General features: G+C 37.8%; 1 protein-coding gene across 11 annotated transcripts in view; it reads right to left on the bottom strand.

Moving 5' to 3' along the window:
* The window catches only part of SLC9C2 (solute carrier family 9 member C2 (putative)), a 109,128-nt gene that overhangs the window by 32,542 nt on the left and 56,010 nt on the right, over positions 1 to 20,576 (bottom strand). For 8 of the 11 annotated variants that reach the window (XM_054673309.2, XM_054673298.2, XM_063811212.1 and 5 more), the window contains 6 exons: positions 15,559 to 15,722; positions 14,859 to 14,954; positions 4,113 to 4,210; positions 3,002 to 3,121; positions 1,658 to 1,856; positions 783 to 971 (listed from right to left, as the gene is read on the bottom strand). In XM_054673309.2, the coding sequence (XP_054529284.1) occupies positions 783 to 971; positions 1,658 to 1,856; positions 3,002 to 3,121; positions 4,113 to 4,210; positions 14,859 to 14,954; positions 15,559 to 15,722 (866 nt within the window). Of the gene's footprint in view, positions 1 to 782; positions 972 to 1,612; positions 1,857 to 3,001; positions 3,122 to 4,112; positions 4,211 to 14,858; positions 14,955 to 15,558; positions 15,723 to 20,576 lie in introns of all 11 variants that reach the window. The other 3 variants (XM_054673297.2, XM_063811208.1, XM_054673300.2) reach the window with 1 other exon arrangement.

The raw sequence follows: 20,576 nt of genomic DNA, 5'->3' as shown, positions 1-20,576 counted from the left end.
GCTGGAGCCCAGGAGCTTTAGACCAGCCTGGACAATATAGTGAGATCCCATTTCTATTAAAAAATGTAAAAAGAAAGACCAAAACAAAGATCTCTACCTCATAGAGAGTACATACAATATACAGTAAATTGCTGATAAGTACTGTGGGGCAAAAATTAAAGTTGAGCAGGTAGAGGGGAATCAGGAGGATGAGGTAGAAATTGAGGGTGTGAAGGGTGGGTTGCCAGTTGACATAGGCTGGTCAGGAGAGACCTCTGTGACAAGGTGAGATTTGAGCAATGGCTTGAAGGTGACGAGAAAGGGAACCATGCAGATACCTATTGAGAGGGTGTTCCAGAAGAGACAACTCCTGCTCTCATTTCTTTCAAAACAATGAGGTTTCTTACTCACTTAACACACAATGTAAAAAAAGAATTTTAATACTTTATTTTATTTATTTTTTTTTTTTTTGAGACAGAGTCTGGCTCTGTCACCAGAGCCATCATTGCACTCTGTCTGACTGGAGTGCAATGGCACAATCTCAGCTCACTGCAGCCTCACCTCCTGGGCTCAAGCGATCCTCCCACCTCAGCCTCCCAAGTAGCTGGGACCACAGGTGCACACCATCATGCCCAGCTAATTTATTAATTTTTTGTAGTGATGGGGTCTTGCTATGTTACCCAGGTTGTCTCAAACTTCTGGACTCAAGCAATCCACCCACCTAGGCCTCCCAAAGTGCTGGGATTATAGGTGTGAGCTACCACTCCTGGCAAATCTTAATATTTTAAAATGTGAAATCTTACCTTGAAGAGAGGAAGAAACCTAATTATTCTTAAATATCCCATTATTACTGTAAGCTGTATAAGAGCCAAGTTGTCTGGTCTCAATTTCACAAAGTATACACAAAAGATATCAATGATTCCAATAACCAGGATAAAAAATTCCAAAGTATTCCAACATTGTTGAAAATATTTCCTTTTCAAAATTATTATCTGTACAGAAAACAAATGTCATTTCATAGCACCTATACAGTAATGTTGGGGGGAAGAAATCTATAAAATTAACAACTAAGTTCTTAACTACAAATGAGTTATATTCCGAAAGTTGAGCTTTAAGTTATTCATTTGGAATCCCCCCAAAAATTCTTTTAAATCTTCACCATTTATAATTTGATTTAAAATATATACTCTATAATAAAGCTGGAATGCCAAAAACAACTATTAAAAATAGCAATAAACAGATTCATTGCAATACTATTAATAATAAAGTATGAAATAGTAATGCTCATAAATCATCTTTTACACATTTATACTAATAATTAACTCACATTTTATGACAAGGACCTAGCAAACCAATTCTTATTCACTTATTTATTTCTTGCATCATTACACAAAATATTTGAGGGAAACGTCCACGTCTGGATTTTCAATTCTCCTTTACCTGATCCTTGAGAATCTCTCTACTTTTATGATACTTAACTGATGTCCAATACCATGACTCTTATACTAATTTCACTATTAAACTTGGAAAATTCAAAAAGCTTACTAAAATTCTAGGATCTCATCAACTATCATAGCAAATGGCTCTTGGTATCAAGTTACTTCAATAATATGACAAAATAGATTCAAAATACCTGAATTGCTCTTTTTATAGATTCTATTTCTATTTTAAACAGTACCTTCAATGTTGATTCTAATACATATAAAAACATAAAATAGTAGTTTATTGATATCAGTGCTGACACATTTAAACCTCTTGCCATTGGCCACAGATGTATTATCATAGGATAAATATATATCAAATTTATAATCTGTCCTGTATATTCAAATTCTTCAGAAAATACTATGTGAAATATAAAAGTCAGAAATGTATTACTCCTGAAAAGAGATCAAATAAAATGTTAGATCACTTAAAAGTATAATTAGCAGCTGAAGTTCAATATTTGTTTAAACAAATCATTAAAATTAATTTGAAGACTATACATAATATAAAATAATAGTAAGCAAAAATCAAAAGCATATTTTCTATACATAAAAATCATAATGAAGAAAGGTAAAAAACATGATTTTTAAAAATCCATATCAGGGATGAGAAGCATTTTTAAAACTCAAGGCCACAGTACCTTGGAAACAATGCAAAGATTCATAAATAAAAACAAAAAACAAATAAATTTAGAGGAAAACAAATTACACATTGGATTGTTTAAAATCAAGAATTGGAAAAATATTATATTAAATAATTACTATGACATATTTATTAAAACTTTTCATTCCATCTAATGTACAGCATGACAAAAAGAAATTCTTTGGATATATGTCAAGGTCCTACACTTTTGATTTTTGGTATATCTCTTTAAACTTATTAAATGGAAAAAAGTAAAAAAAATTACTAGAATTTGTTATAAAAGGTTAATGCCCTCTTAAAATTTAGCAGCATTAACGCCCTTGGTATGTTCTTGTTTTGGCATGTTCTATTGGTATAAAAATTATGTCTCTCTGCTCTAAAAAGTATGTAAGCTCACAATTTATAAAACTAAGTAAAATATCTACCCCAGTTAAGTAAAATCTGTGTTTTGTGATATTTTGGAAAATTGGTTACAGGTATTATTAAGGCCATGTTGTGTTTTTCCTAATTATAGATCAACAGAATCACACAATAGAACAGATGAAATTAAACAGAGCTAGATCTAGTCTACCAGTTAGCTATTTCTCACCCCTGCTCTATGTTATATCCAGCAGAATATTAAGCAGCCCGCAACACACTACAACCCTCAGACACAGCAATTAAAACTTGAAGGATCCAAATATGAACAACCTTTTTCCCTTCCTGACTACTCTCTCATAGAGATGTCAATGAAGTTGCTAAAATAGAATGGAAGAAGAGAAGCAAGCACCACCCAATCAGTGAAAATAAACCATAATATAGTTTTTCTCAAATAAGGAAAATTGAGATAAGCTATTATGACAATGTAGAAATGGTCGTATTTTCAAGTATGTTTCTATTAAAGGTTCACAATACTTACTCAGGTGGAATAAACTGTATCTTTTCTATACAATATTCCAAGAAAGTTAAAACATTTTTAAACTTTATAAGCCAACTTCTAGTTCTCATATAAGTTGAAACATCATAAATACTCATGAATCTAACAGAGAAAAATGTACATATGTGTTATAATAAAAAGCAAGTGCTATACTTTGGGTTAATATAAAAGGGGAAGGTGTACTAAGTATAAATTTAATATGGACCCACCAAATAAGCTCAGTCTCATGCCTCTGCATCCATCCACCTATCCATCCATGGTCATGGTACAGGAGTAGTTTTAGCATGAGACTCCTGCTGCCTCTGTTTCTGACCAGAGGTTGAACATAAGTAAAGCTTCTCTAGACCATTTCTTTGGAGTTTGGAATCAAGCTTTCCTTTGTCATGCTGGTCTGGCCCAACCCTCTCCAAGGCCCTGAAAGCTCTAACTTTCCCAAACTTTATTCCAGGGACTGGTAAAGATCTTCCAAATAGATTACCTGGCTGCTGAAATGTTATCTATCACCCAGCCAGGATCTCCTATTATTATTGCCCCACAGCTTTGTGTTAGATCATCTATTATCTAATGTTTGCCAGGACTGTAACCAGATATTGTTATATCTCCAAGATACTGAGCTTTTCCCACCAGACTTAATTGCACTTGTCAGCACCAGCAGTTGGGTCAATTCTTCCAGAGCCTGCTCCACCCCAGGGAGCAGTCTAATGGCAGCCTCCAGGCTTCTAAACCTCCTCTGTCTGGTAATTTAAAGTGAAGATAATATAAAGGCAAAATAATTATAATAGTTTTTGAAGTTATATAAGTTCCCTTTCATGGATTCCCGAGTGTCTTATCTAATTACATGACAGTCCAATCTTTCTCCAGACTCCCCTAATGTCACCAAGGTTATAAAACTTTAGAGGAAAAAAATAAACCAATAAAATAAAAAGCGATGGATAGATGGATGGAAGGACAGACAGATGGACAGACAGAAGATGGATACATACAGATATGTGAAATAATTGATCAATCAGGACATTTAATTCTCATTTTATTCATTCTTCATCATATAGTCATTCAATTTTGGAAATATCAATTAAAGAAGTGTTATACTTACTTTCCTTGGATGGAGTAATAGCATTTTGCTGCACCAATTAATATCCGGGCTGCCTCTATTTCAAGAATTCCATTGTTACGCTGTTTTTCAAAGCTACTCTAAACATACATTAAATGAAGATTACAAAAGATCAAAACATAAATGGAATGTATTCTTCTTAACTCTTACATAGCCCTCACTATTATTACTGAACTCAATATATCAAAATATGCCATTACAAAAAATTATGTAGTAGGAAATAAATATCATTCAATGCAAATGTTTACAGAATACTCATTTTTATAAAGTATAGTCCTGAACGTTATGAGATAAAAAGGGTCTTAGCTTTCTAGAAAATCAAAATGTATACCACTCAGCCAGGCATGGTGGCTCACTTTGGGAGGCCAAGGCAGGGGGATCACTTGAGTCCAGGAGTTCAAGACCAGTCTGGGCAACATGGTGAAACCCCCCATCTCTACTAAAAATACAAAATTAGCCGGGCATGATGGCGCATGCTTGTAATCCCAGCTACTCAGGAGGCTAAGGCAGGAGAATCGCTTGAACCCAGGAGGCGGAGGTTGTGGTGAGCCGAGATCATGCCATTGCACTCCAGTCTGGGCAACAGAGCAAGACTCCGTCTCAAATATATATATGTGTGTGTATATATATATGTATGTATATGTATGTATATACACACACACATATATATGCATATTATATATACAACTCAAAGAGTTTACTTCAGTAATATAAATAACATCAGTAGCATCATCTTTCTACAGCAGAATAGAGAGTGCAAAGTATTAATTCTAAGTGTAACTAATCATTTCAGCCCCACAAAGAACTATCAAAAGAAAAAGATAGGCTGTATTGTTGTGTCAATCCTCCCCCTAAAATAGCAGAAAAATTATAGCTTCTACATGACACTGACATTACATTCAGAGGTTAGCGTTACCTCCTGGAACTGCTGCCTACATTTCCTCACATACTGACCATACACTTTGCCTATCCATTGTTTAGAAATGTTGACTCCAACCACTACTGCATTTAACACATTTTCTCAAGTCTTAAAATTTGAGGGATGATAGTCATTTCAGGAAAGGAGAGAATTCACACCACTTATATCTCAAGACAATTCTCATTCACTCATTAGCTCCTTTTCCAGAAGACAGAAAAATTATCCACCAGTAACAGCTTTGATAAAGGATATGCAAATTCTGAAACTGCCTTCCAAACGGTATGGGGCAATGGCCAGGCTCTCTCTACTCTGAGGGCTACTGGAGCACTTAGTGGATTTCCCTACGTTGTAAGCCTCCGTGATGGCCCTGGTAGGATGTCCACTGTGAGAAAACTATGTCCCAGAAGTTCAGTCCTGAGGCCTACCTCCAGTGTTTACACTTGCAGTTTTTCCGGCCCTGCCCATCAAGAAGTAGGCCTGGATCAAGAAAATTATGATTTACTAATATGATGGATTGTTTATTTATTCATTCATCCTTTAAACAAATGTTTATTAAATGCCTACTCTGTTCCAAGCCCTGTTTTAGGGCAATGGAGGTATAGTCCAAGGCTTTAAGGGGTTCACAATCTAGTGAGACAGGGGAAAAGTTAGATGCATATATGATAAAACAGGAAATTAAGGGGATAACATTCAGCACAGGGTGTTAATCAAACTTGATGTAGAGATGTGATCAGAGAGAGTTTCTCTTGGAGGAGATGATACTTCAACTGAGTTTTAAGGAGAAGTACAATTATCCAGATGAAGAATGGTGGTGGGGCGAGCAGAGTGAAGAAAGAGGTAGGCAGAGGGTGGCATCTCTAGTGCATGTACAGAGGTGAGAAACAGTATGCTGAGTGCAGTAAAAAACAAGTTGTGGGGCAGAGCATCAGTTAGAGAAACAGTCAGAGGCCAGATTTTAAAATACCTTGTATATTGTGCTTTGACTTAATTTCATAGGTAAACTTTTCTTGGAATGTGATATACACATTCTGTGAGATATTCCTTCAACCCCAATCCCTGAAAAACTATGCGGGGCAGGGGAAAGGGTAAGAAAATGTTGCATTCTATAGTCTCTCTTGGAGAATCTCAATGTATATCAGCATATTAAAAATTCTGAAGAGTTCTACAAGAAGTTCTAAAAGAAACCCATTTAACTTTATTTAAGCCACCATTTCCCAAACTAATTTGAGCATGGAAACTTCTTTTTTCATGCAGTTTCTATTAGCATCCCATGGAACAAGTGTTCTTTGAAACTCACAATGGAAAATGTAGGCACTGAGGAGTCATTTAGGTTTTTAAGCAGGAAGGAGGTATAGTCACATGTCTTTTAGTAAGTCACTATAATTTGAGAATGGAAATATTGGAGACAAGGGGACCAATTGAAAGTTATCGTCTGGACAAGAGATTATGACGGCCTAAATTAAGATTCACAAGAATGGAAAGGGGTGTATTTGACAAACATTTAGAAGGTAAGATTGATAGAGCTTGGAGAAGGATAGAGGAAGAGGAGGAAGAGGACTGACTCCAGCAACCAATGGTCTAATTCACTAACACTTGGAATATAACAGTAGGCTTGGGATGAGTTCAATATGGATTTGAGGTAGAGTGAAAGGAGAAGCTGTCTAGCCACCACTGGATTCATGAGTCTAAAGAGCTGGTGTTGAAAGGTATGGAAGGAAGATTATAGATTTGTAGAGCATCTACGCATAGTGTTAAAATCATGAGCGTAGCTGGGACTAAAGAAGGAGAGACTATAAAATAAGAACAGTGGACAGAGTTAATTGTCCTGAGGTGCACCAACATTAAAGGGTTAAAAAGAGTTCATAGAGGAGACTGAAAAGGAAAGGGGTCATAAACACAGGAAGAATGCCAGAGTAGAAGGTACTCTTAGGAAAGCTATTCAAAAATAGCATGCAGCAAGTCCTTCCATGGGATTGTTGGTTTAAAAAAGTAAATGCAGTAGGTCATTATAACAATGACTGCAGTGTGTCATGCCTCCCTGTGTCCATGCCCACTTTGCAATTGGCATCGCTGTTTCCCCATTAAGAGGTGTAATCTACTTTTCTACTCATTGACTCTGGACAGGTTTTGTGATTTGCTTTAACTAATAAAATGGGGGTAAAAGTGACATTGTTCAGGCTCCAGAGCCTGGAACTTAAGAGGCTTTGTGGCTTCCCCTCTCACCCTGTTGGAACCCAGAGACCATGCTGTGAAGAAGCCCAGTCCAGCCAACTATACAGAATAGGCCATAGAGGGGAGAAACAAAGCACCCTGGAAGACAACTAGCATCAGCTGCCAAACCTGCGAGTGAAGACATCCTGGACCCTCCAACCATAGCTGATCTAGGAAATGACCACAGGCATAAGAGTGATCCAAAGCGAGACCAACAATAGAATCACCCGGATTGCCAACACACAGAACCATGAGAAATAATAAATCATTGTTTTAAGCCACCAAGTTCTGGGTTGCTTGGTTAAACAGCAGACACTGACTAAAACAGGAAAAATCAGTATCAATTGTGGAGAGCCTCCAGAAATTAAAACATACTGCATTAGCTTTGGAACTGGGTGGTGGGCAGAGGGTAGGGGGGCAGTGAGAAGACTGTTAGTGGAAGCTGGAAGAGCAGTGGGGAAACTGTAGCAGGAGGCTGGAGGGAGGCAGCCATGCTATCAAAAGGCAGTACCACTGTCCAGGCTGTCACCTGAGGCAACTCGGAAGACAGAAAATGTACCTCATGAATCTGCTAAGAGGATTTCTAGATTTCTAATATTCCAGGAACATTAAAAGTACTGCTTTTTGTTAGCTTCATATGATAAGGTAGAGAAAGACAGAGACAGGGATAAACCAAAGAGAAATAGTTCAGTCTTAAAGCAGAACTTAGACAAAATATAGAAGCCATGGTTTGCCAGGTTGGAAAGTAAACATGTTTCTCGTCTATGGTTTCTACAGCTGGCAAAGATCTAAGAGTAAAGACCAAAACATGCCAAATTGTAAAGACCATCGATGCTGAGAAGAAACTGCATCAACTAAAGGGCAAAATAACCAGCTAACATCATAATGACAGGATCAAATTCACATATAACAATATTAACCTTAAATGTAAATGGGCTAAATGCCCCAATTAAAAGACACAGACTGGCAAATTGGATAAAGAGTCAAGACCCATCAGTGTGCTATACTCAGGAGACTCATCTCACATGCAGAAACACACATACTCTCAAAATAAAGGGATAGAGGAAGATCTACCAAGCAAATGGAAAGCAAAAAAAAAAGCAGGGGTTGCAATCCTAGTCTCTGATAAAATAGACTTTAAACCAACAAAGATCAAAAGACAAAGAAGGCCATTACATAATGGTAAAGGGATCAATTCAACAAGAAGAGCTAACTATCCTAAATATATATGCACTCAACACAGGAGCACCCAGATTCATAAAGCAAGTCCTTAGAGACCTAGAAAGAGACTTAGAATCCCACACAATAATAATAGGAGACTTTAACACCCCACTGTCAATATTAGACAGATCAACAAGACAGAAGGTTAACAAGGATATCCAGGACTTGAACTCAGCTCTGCACCAAGTGGACCTAATAGACATCTACAGAACTCTCCACCCCAAATCAACAGAATATACATTCTTCTCAGCACCACATCACACTTATTCCAAAACTGACCACACAGTTGGAAGTAAAGCACTCCTTAGCAAATGTAAAAGAACAGAAATCACAACAAACTGTCTCTCAGACCACAGTGCAATCAAATTAGAACTCAGGATTAAGAAACTCACTCAAAACTGCACAACTACATGGAAACTGAACAACCGGCTCCTGAATGACTACTGGTTAAATAACAAAATGAAGGCAGAAATAAAGATGTTCTTTGAAACCAATGAGAACAAAGACACAACATACCAGAATCTCTGGGACACATTTAAAGCAGTGTGTAGAGGAAAATTTATAGCACTAAATACCCACAAGAGAAAGCAGGAAAGATCTAAAATCAATACCCTAACATCACAATTAAAAGAACTAGAGAAGCAAGAGCAAACAAATTCAAAAGCTAGTAGAAGGCAAGAAATAACTAAGATCAGAGCAGAACTGAAGGAAATAGAGGCATAAAAAACCTTCAAAAAAATCAATGAATCCAGGAGCTGGTTTTTTGAAAAGATCAACAAAATTGATAGACCGCTAGCAAGACTAATAAAGAAGGAAAGAGAGAAGAAGCACATAGATGCAATAAAAAATGATAAAGGGGATATCAGCACTGATCCCACAGAAATACAAACTACCATCAGAGAATACTATAAACACCTCTATGCAAATAAACTAGAAAATCTAGAAGAAATGGATAAATTCCTGGACACATACACCCTCCCAAGACTAAACCAGGAAGAAGTTGAATGGCTGAATAGACCAATAACAGGATCTGAAATTGAGGCAATAATTAATAGCCTACCAACCAAAAAAAGTCCAAGACCAAACAGATTCACAGCCAAATTCTACCAGAAGTACAAAGATGAGCTGCTAACATTCCTTCTGAAACTATTCCAATCAATAGAAAAAGAAGGAATCCTCCCTAACTCATTTTATGAGGCCAGTGTCATCCTGATACCAAAGCCTGGCAGAGACACAACAAAAAAAGAGAATTTTAGACTAATATCCCTGATGAACATCGATGCAAAAATCCTCAATAAAATACTGGCAAACTGAATCCAGCAGCACACCAAACAGCTTATCCATCAAGATCAAGGTGGCTTCATCCCTGGAATGCAAGGCCAGTTCAACATATGCAAATCAATAAACGTAATCCATTACATAAACAGAACCAAAGACAAAAACCACATGATTATCTCAATAGATGCAGGAAAGGCCTTTGACAAAATTCAACAGCCCTACATGCTAAAAACTCTCAATAAACTAGGTATTGATGGGATGTATCTCAAAATAATAAAAGCTATTCATGATAAACCCACAGCAGTATCATACTCAATGGGCAAAAACTGGAAGCATTCCCTTTGAAAACTGGCACAAGACAGGGATGCTCTCTCTCACCACTCCTATTCAACATAGTGTTGGAAGTTCTGGCCAGGGCAATCAGGCAAGAGAAAGAAATAAAGGGTATTCAATTAGGAAAAGAGGAAGTCAAATTGTCCCTGTTTGCAGATGACATGATTGTATATTTAGAAAACCCCATTGTCTCACCCCAAATCTCCTTAAGCTGATAAGCAACTTCAGCAAATCTCAGGATACAAAATCAATGTGCAAAAATCACAAGCATCCCTATACAGTAATAACAGACAAACAGAGAGCCAAATCATGAGTGAACTCCCATTCACTATTGCTACAAAGAAAATAAAATACCTAGGACTCCAACTTACAAGGGATGTGAAGGACCTCTTCAAGGAGAACTACAAACCACTGCTCAATGAAATAAAAGAGGACAGAAACAAATGGAAGAACATTTCATGCTCATAGATAGGAGGAATCAATATCGTGAAAATGGCCATACTGCCCAAGGCAATTTATAGATTCATTGCCATCCCCATCAAGCTACCAATGACTTTCTTCACAGAATTGGAAAAAATTACTTTAAAGTTCATGTGGAACCAAAAAAGAGTCTGCCTTGCCAAGACAATCCTAACCAAAACTAACAAAGCTGGAGGCATCACACTACCTGACTTCAAACTATACTACAAGGCTACAGTAACAAAAACAGCATGGTACTGGTACCAAAACAGAAGTATAGACCAATGGAACAGAACAGAGCCATCAGAAATAACACCACACATCTACAACCATCTGATCTTTGACAAACCTGACAAAAACAAGCAATGGGGAAAGGATTCCCTATTTAATAAATGGTGCTGGGAAAACTGGCTAGCCATACGTAGAAAGCTGAAACTGGATCTCTTCCTTACACCTTATACAAAAATTAATTCAAGATGGATTAAAGACTTAAATGTTAGACCTAAAAACCATAAAAACCCCAGAAGAAAACCTAGGCAATACCATTCAGTACATAGGCATGGGCAAGGACTTCATGACCAAAACACCAAAAGCAATGGCAATAAAAGCCAAAATTGACAAATGGGATCTCATTAAACTAAAGAGCTTCTGCACAGCAAAAGAAACTACCATCAGAGTGAACAGGCAACCTACAGAATGGGAGAAAGTTTTTGCAATCTACCCATCTGACAAAGGGCTAATATCAAGAATCTACAAAGAACTTAAACAAATTTACAAGAAAAAAATCAAACAACCCCATCAAAAAGTGGGCAAAGGATATGAACAGACACTTCTCAAAAGAAGACACTTATGCAGCCAACAGACACATGAAAAAATGCTCATCATCATTGGTCATCAGAAAAATGCAAATCAAAACCACAATGAGATGCCATCTCACACCAGTTAGAATGGTGATCATTAAAAAGTCAGGAAACAACAGGTGCTGGAGAGGATGTGGAGAATTAGGAATGCTCTTACACTGTTGGTGGGAGTGTAAACTAGTTCAACCATTGTGGAAGACAGTGTGACGATTCCTCAAGGATCTAGAACTAGAAATACCATTTGATCCAGCCACCCCATTACTAGGTATATACCCAAAGGATTATAAATCATGCTACTATAAAGATACATGCAAACTCTGTTTATTGAGGCATCATTCACAATAGCAAAGACTTGGAACCAACCCATATGTCCATCAATGATAGACTGGATTAAGAAAATGTGGCACATATACAACATGGAATACTATACAGCCATAAAAAACGATGAGTTCATGTCCTTTGTAGGGACATGGATGAAGCTGGAAACCATAATTCTGAGCAAACTCTCACAAGGACAAAAAACCAAACACCACATGTTCTCACTCATAGGTGGGAGTTGAACAATGTGAACACTTGGACACAGGGCGGGGAACATCACACACCAGGGCCTGTCATGGGGTAGGGCGATGGGGCAGGGATAGTATTAGGAGAAATACCTAACGTAAATGATGAGTTAATAGGTGCAGCAAACCAACACGGCACATGTATACGTATGTAACAAACCTGCACGTTGTGCACATGTACCCTAGAACTTAAAGTATAATTTAAAAAAAAAGACCAAATCCAGGGTGCTGCCAGTAAAATATGGCCTCTGCTTCCAAATCAAATCAAGGATGTGGCTGAAGGCCCTTTGTTAAGACCACCCAAAGATTCAAGGTCGTACTTCATCTACCTTCTCAACAAGACTAAAGGCCTCCTCAGACTCATATCTGCATTGTCTGATACAGTCAACAGTCTACCTGAAAAGAAACTGTGAAGTGGGGCGGACTAAACCAGAGTCATGGAAAACAAACAATTTTTACAGTAATTGTGCTAGATTGGACAAAACGGGACAGAGACAGTTCTACATGAATATAAACCTCCCAGTTTTCTACAGGCAGAAATCAAACTGAGAAAGCCACTTGGCTACAAGCATGGATTATTTCCTATGGAAACGGAAAGAATGGGGAGAATTGGTATGTGTGCCCAGATGGATTTCAGAATTGCCATGGACACGTAATTTCTCAGGCCATCCCATTCTTCCCCCTCTTAAACAGTAGAGTCTGTTGATCATCACTGAATATTGGGTGTCTGGGGGGGCAGATAACTTTTCTTTTTAGTTCACAGGTATCTAGATCAAGAAGACTCACACTTCAGGAGAGGCAACCAAGGAGCCTCTCGCCTGGATTGCAGATCATAAGATACTGGACTTTGAGTCTGGTAGTAAATAGGATGTAGCTTTTTGGGTTCTTGGAAAAGGGTGAGTCTGTTTTACATGTCGGAGGGGTAGAAATATTGTGGCCAGTGGGCAAACTGTGGAACAGTAAATATGGCCACAGATTCTGTGCATGTCTTACTATTAAGAGGTTGAGTCTATTGCCCCACCCCTTGAATTGATGCAGCCTCATTCACAAGTCTGGAAGTTAGGTACTGGCCCTTTTGCCTCAGTTTTCCTCTAGGTGGCTTCTCATTCTTCAGAGACTGCTTCTTTGCATGGCAGTCTCAGGGTGGCATTCAGAGTGGGAAAAAGGTAGAAGCTACAAATCTTCTCAATGCCTAGGCTCCAGAACGTTCACAAAGCCACTTTTGCCATATTTTATGCTCAAAACAAATCACAAGAACAGCCCCAATTCAAGGGGTAGGATAAAGATACCACTTTTTAATAGGAGGCTCTGCAAAGAATTTGTGGCCTTATGTAATTTTCTACTGTGGACGAGAGCCTTTCAAACTCTGAGAATATGTTAAACTAAGTATAGAAATGTTTAAAAGAATGAAAATAATTTCTTAAGAAGAAATATGTTCTTCAAGCTGGGAGCGGTGGCTCACACCTGTAATCCCAGTGCTTTGGGAGGGTGAGGTGGGCAGATCACTTGAGGCCAGAAGTTTGAGACCAACCTGGCCAACGTGCCAAAACCTCATCTCTACTAAAAATACAAAAATTAGCTGGGCATGGTGCCAAAACCCCGTCTGTACTAAAAATACAAAAATTACCTGGGCATGGTGGCACGCACTTGTAATTCCAGCTACCAGGGAGGCTGAGGCACAAGAATCTCTTGAACCCAGGAGGCGGAGGTTGCAGTGAGTCAAGATCACGCCACTGCACTCCAGCCTGGATGACAGAGTCAGACTTTGTTTCAAAATAAATAAAATAAATAAATAAGAAGAAATATATTCTTCAACAGAAAAAAATGAAAGCAAAAAGAAGAAATTTATATGTTAACAGAGATTTGAAGGACATATCAGTTCATTGCAATGTGTGGACTTTACTGGAGTTCAATTTGAAAACATAAACTGTAAAAATAAATATTTATCACATTTCTGAGACAATTGGAAATCTTACCACTGAGTCGACATTTGATGTTATTAAGGAATTATTGTTCACTTTTAAGTATAATGTTAGTATTTTATGTTTTTAAAAATACTTTAAAATTTAGAGATATATACTGAAATATTTACAGATGTATGATTTGTTTCAGACTAATACGTAAGATGGGGGTTAGGATGCAGCAGGTATTGGTCACATGTGGATGGTTTTTAAGGTTGGGTGATGGGTACATGAGGATTTATTACACTATTCTATCCACTTTTGCATATGTTACGAATTCTTAATATTGACAATAAGTTTTAAAAAGAAACTAAAAAAGAATTCTGGGCACAATTCGTATTTTATATACATTTTATATTGAATAAAATTTGTTCCATTTGATTATAACTCCAGTTTAAAATGTAAAATTTGACAAGCTGGTATAAACTTGATTTTACCAGGTAATCTTCCTATACTTATATAGAACATTTAAATATTAGTATTACAACATTTCAAGAGAATTTTTGATTCATCAGATATATTTTAGCTTATTATATCTCTAACAGTTAAATTAGCACTTGAGAGAATTTTGTATAAATGGAACTCAGATATGTTATATTTATAAAAGCAATTTTAAATATTTGAAAATGTTTAATTATCTAGTATGTAAATAGCACCAAACATTATTCTAAGGGCCCTCAAAAGTGACTGCTAAAATTTGCCAGACATAGAAACAGGATAATAAGGTTTGTGACTTAAACTTCAAGCCTCAGGAAGAAGGAGAATTTTTTATTTTTTAACTTTAACAAATCACACATTAATTTTAACAATCAATAGACTATGAGAAGGTAAAGAAAAGTTTTCAAGTCATCTGAAAATCATATGCAAGGATCAAAGACATTGCAAGAAAAGAAATTTTAAAACATTATGTGAACAGCACCAACCATTTGTATTGCAGCTACATGCAATCTGGCTTCCTCCATTAAAGCTTCATCTGTTGTGGATTCTGTCTTCATATCGTTATGTGAAACGTGGGAAAACTGAACCGTATCAGATGACATTTTAAAACATAAAGGGATAAAGTTAAAAATAAGTAAAAATGATTAGGAACTGGCAAATACTACTCTCAACAAAGATTCCAATAATTCAAAGCAGAATTGCTAGAATGAAGAGCTATGTAATGTTTTTTCATATAAGAAGTGTTGCCTTCAATTGTGCTAAAGTAAATATTCATTTGGGGAGATTTATATCCCAAATTCTTCTCTAAACTTATCTATATGCTTGATTGCTCTCTAAATCAGCCCATGTTTTCTGCTTTTTATAACACTTCTACCAGGAGAGAATTATCAGTATCTTAAGCCATTAAAAACATTATCTTGGCAGAGGCCATTGATTGGTACTCAACCAGCCAGATTGTAAAACATCCATTCTCCTGGTATTTGGCAAATAAAGCTGGATAACCAACACCTTCTCTTTGGAGACAGAATTCAAACTCATTTCACCAAAATAGCAAAGCCAGTAACTATCTCCCCTCAGTTTTGTGACATTTAATTAGCAGAATCAGGTCTTTAACAATAGACTAAAGCAAGTGAGGCAGACCAAGGGAAGGAAAGGAAAACTACTTTTTGCCAGGTATCAACTCACAGGAATGTATTCGATCCTCGTTTTATCTTCTACTAAGGTCCAGTTAACATTTGTCAAAATTTTTTCTGTTTTAAATAAAGTTATTGTGTTCTGTACTATCTCCTGTATGTGCTGAGTGGCATTTTGCAAGATCATTTGTCTTGGGAGGGAAAGAACACACAAATCTGTGACAAAGACAAAAGCAAAGGCCTTAATAGAGTACAGTGAGGACTGCAAGGGAAAGCAAAAAATGTTGCATGATCATGTAGTGAAATCTTGAGATCACCTGCAAACCAGAGTGGTTAGAGCAAGGACAATTTTTCATACAAAACTTTCCAGAAGATTACCCAACTATTTGTTTCTTTTTGGCTGTACAGCTCAACTTTATCTGACTCAACTGATAAAAAATGTTTATTAGTTTCCTTGCTTTCCCTATAGCTAAAGACATGACTACTTCAACGCACCTAATCCATATTTCTCAAAGTGTAAAGGGTACAGGTGGAAGGGCTGCCTATTAAACTATGAAAATTCCTGGGTTCCACTCCATACCTACAGAATCAGATTGGCTTGAAAATTTGCATTTTAACAAGTTCTCTAATTGTTTCTTATACTGTACATAATAACATTTAAAGGCCAGTGCAGTAGAGATCCCTCAAGTTTAACATCTCTGTTTTCTGGCCAGTGAATCAATATGTTCAAAATTTGTAGCATTTTGTATTTTCTTGAGGTATGAACTACAAGGCTCACTTACCAAAGAGAAGAATTAAATGAGTAAATAAGCTTAGCCTACTTACTCACAATTCCATCTCAATAAAGCTGTTCTCTCCTTATAATTGCATATGAAATGTCTCTTCAAGGGTTAAATGGCTTCTAAACGTTTCAGTTTAACTTTATTTCACTCTCTATGGGACACTGCGTACAATGGAGTGATTTGAAGTTTGGGGATTCAGAAAGGTCTGTAGGGATAATCCCTCTCAAACATCAGGATCAGTTCACTGTAACCTGGAGCAAAGAGGCATCTGACTGCCTGCTCCCTTGGATTTAAAATTCCCATGGCTAAGACCACACAAGGAGAAAACGTATTCATTTGCCCAATTAGATCCCACCCATATGATGGGGCAACAGCCACTTTCCAGTTGCTCAGGGGAAATATGAAGGCATGTAGGCTACTTGGTGGCACCAGTACATCTGAATATACTCCCAGTGTTTAAGATAATCCTGGAAGAATATGAGGAGGGACCTCTTAAAAGCATTAGACCAGGTGGAAGGAGTTGGTTTGAAACTCTGACTGATAAAACTCAAGTCCGACAAGCACCTGTTAAATGTGTACCACATGGTATTCCTAGAAAGGATGAACACTGACTCTGAAAAGATAAAGTACTTTCTATACAATCTTTATTCCACAGTGAGTTAAAAGAAATTCTGAAGCTTGGTTAATACAATCAAAAATTTATAGAGGGGAAAAAAAGAAACAAGACAAAAAAAGCATTGTCATGATAGTACAATCCCTCACTGATCTCACTTTTGAATACCAGAGTAGGAGGAATCACAAGAAAGGAAGCATGAGAGAAACCCACATATTTTATCTTAAAAAAAGATAGTCAACTGGGTCAGGATCCCTGGCAGCCAAAGGGATTTGGTAGGAAGGAAAGTGTGAGCAAGACTTCCGGCATCAAATTAACTTCACTCACGCTGCCTTGTGAGCTTTTGCCAATCCAAGCACACCTTTTCACTGCAAACAAGAATAAACCGAGACCAGGCACAGTGGCTCACAACTATAATCTCGACACTTTGGGATGCCAGGGCAGGAGAATCCCTTGAGCCCAGGAATTCAAGACCTACCAGGGCAATATAGCCAGACCCTGTTTCTACTATAAAAAGAAAAAAAATGAGCTGGGTGTGGTGGTGCAAATCTATACTCCCAGCTATTCGGGAGGCTGAGGCAGGAGTATCACTTGAGTCCAGGAGGTCAAGGCTGCAGTGAGCCATAATCGTGCCACTGCATTGCAGCCTGGATGACAGAATGAGATCCTGTATCTTTTTTTATTTTTTTATTTAATTTAATTAATTAATTTATTTATTTTTGAGGAGGAGTTTCACCCTGTCACCAGGCTGGAGTGCAGTGGTGCAATCTTGCCTCACTGCAACATCCACCTCCTGGGTTCAAGTGATTCTCCTGCCTCAGTCTCCCAAGTAGCTGGGACTACAGGCATGCGCCACCATGCCCAGCTAATTTTTATATTTTTAGTAGCAACGGGGTTTCACCATGTTGGCCAGGATGGTCTCGATCTCTTGACCTTGTGATCCGCCCGACTTGGTCTTCCAAAGTGTTGAGATTACAGGCGTGAGCCACCGCGCCCAGCCCTGTATCATTTTTTTTTTTTAATGAAGAAGAACAAACAGCCTGGTGGGGTGGTAAGCACCTGTAGTCCCAGCTACTCTGGAGGCTGAGCCCAGGAATTTGAGACCAGCCTGGGCAAGATAGTGAGCCGTTGAAAGAGAGAGAGAGAGAGAGAGAAGGAAGGGAAGGGAAGAGGAGGGGAGGGGAGGGGAGGGGAGCAAGTCCATAACTGGAGGAAAAGGAGAGCTGCCTAAAATTCGCCCCACGTGCTAGCCTCACTCAAACATTGGAGCCCTTTGCTTTGAGGTGGGCTGTCACAGGAAGTTCTGCAATAGTGTTTATGAGGCACAGTTCTAAGAATGTGCAGGACTTTCCAAAAACACCCAAGCAGAGCAGTGTTGTCTCTGAGTAGCACAGGATGAATATATCAGGCTACTTCCATATTTAGAACAACTCTCCTTCAACATTATCCTTCCTTTGCCCTCATTAGTTCCATGCTCTACGAGAAACCTTTTGATTACCAATTCGGTTTATCAAGAAAATTGGTATCAGAGGTGAATACTGTGATAATGGTCACAAAAATTTCAGACATAGAAATTCATCCTCATTATAAACTAGTAAATCGGCCTTCTGGTTTATTGATGAATCTGTGAATGTGGTGCAGGCATGCCTTATCTCATTGTGCTTTACCTTATTGTGCTTTGCAGATATTGCAGTTCTTACAAATTGAAGGTCTGCAGCAACCCTGCATCTAGCAAGTCTATCAGCACCATTTTTCCAACAGTATATCCTCGCTTCATATCTCTGTGTTTACATTTTGGTAATTCTCACAATATTTCAAACTTTTTCATTATTATTATATCCATGATGGTGATATGTGATCAGTAATCTTTGATATTACTAATGTAATTGTGTTGGGGCACCACAAACCGCACCCACATAGGACAACAATCAGTAAGTGTGTGTTCTGACTGCCCCTCAGACTGGCCATTTCTGCATCTCTCTCTCGCTCTCTCCTTGGGCCTCGCTATTCCCTGAGACACACAATATTGAAATTAGGCCAATTAATAACCCTACAATGGCTTCTAAGTGTTCAAGTGAAAGTAAGAGTCATACATCTCTCACTTTAAATTAGAAACTAGAAATGATTGAATTCAGTGAGGAAGGCAGGTTGAAAGCCGAGATAAGCCAAGCACTAGGCCTTTTGCACTAGTCAGCCAAGTTGTGAGTGGAAAAAAAAATCTCTTGAAAGAAATTAAAAGTGCTACTCCAGTGAACACACAAATGGTAAGAAGGCAAAACAGCCTTATTGCTGATATGGAGAAAGATTGAGTGGTCTGAATAGAAAATCAAACCAACACAATATTCCCTTTAGCCAAAATCTAATCTGGAGAAAGGCCCTAACTCTATTCAGTTCTATGAAGGCTAAGAGAGGTGAGGAAGCTGCAGAAGAAAAGTTAGGAGCTAGCGGAGATTGGTTCATGAGGTTAAAGGAAAGAAGTCATCTCCATTACATAAAAGTGCAAAGTGAAGAGCAAGTGCTGATGTAGAAGCTGCAGCAAGTTATCCAGACGATCTAGCTGAGATCATTGATGAAGGTGATTTTCAATGTAGATTTCAATGTAGATTCAGCAGATTTTCAATGCAGATAAACAGCCTTATATTGGAATAGAATGCTATGGATGACTTTCATTACTAAAAAGGAAAAGCCAATGCCTAGCTTCAAAGCTTCAAAGGACAGACTAACTCTTGTTAGGGGCTAATGCAGCTTGTGACTTTAAGTTGAAGCCAATACTTACTTACCATTCTGAAAATCCTAAGACTCTTAAGAATTAAGCTAAATGTATTCTGTCTGAGGTCTAAAAAATGAAAAAACAAAGCCTGGATGACAGCACATCTCTTTATAGCATGGTTTACTAAATATTTTAAGCTCACTATTGATATCTACTGCTCAGGAAAAAAAAGATTCCTTTCAAAATATTACTACTCATTGACAATACACTTAGTCATGCAAGAGCGCTGATGGAGATGGACAAGGAGTTGAATGTTGTTTCCCTGCCTGCCAGCACAACATCCATTCTGCAGCCCAAGTATCAAGGAGTCATTTTGACTTTCAAGCCTTATTATTTAATAAACACATTTTGTAAGGCTATAGCTGTCATAGATAGTGATTCCTCTGATGGATGTAGGGAAAATCAATAAAAAACCTCATGGATAGAATTCACCATTCTAGGTGCCATTAAGAGCATTCATAATTCATAGCAGGAGGTCAAAATATCAACATTAATGGGAGTCAGGAAGAAGTTGATTTTAACCTTCATAGATGACTTTGAGGGGTTCAAGACTTCAGTGGAGGAAGTAACTGCAGATGTGGTGGAAATAGCAAGGGAACTAGAATTAGAAGTAGAGCCTGAAGATGTGACTGAATTGCTGCAATCTCAGGATAAAACTTGCATGGATGAGGAGTTGCTTCTTACGGATGAGTAAATGAAGTGCTTTCTTGATATGGCATCTACTCCTGGTGAAGATGCTATGAACATTGTTGAAAGGACAGCAAAGGATTTAGAATATTTTATAAACTTAGTTGCTAAAGTAGTGGCAACAGGTTTTGAGAGGATTTATTCCAATTTTGAAAGAAGCTCTACTCTATGTAAAATGCTATCAAACAGCACTGCATGCTACAGAGAAATCTTTCATG

Source organism: Pan troglodytes, chromosome 1 (assembly GCF_028858775.2).
Source record: "Pan troglodytes isolate AG18354 chromosome 1, NHGRI_mPanTro3-v2.0_pri, whole genome shotgun sequence".
Classification (NCBI taxonomy): domain Eukaryota; kingdom Metazoa; phylum Chordata; class Mammalia; order Primates; family Hominidae; genus Pan; species Pan troglodytes.
The sequence above is the reverse complement of the archived record's forward strand: the minus strand, read 5'-3'. Positions and strand labels throughout refer to the sequence as shown.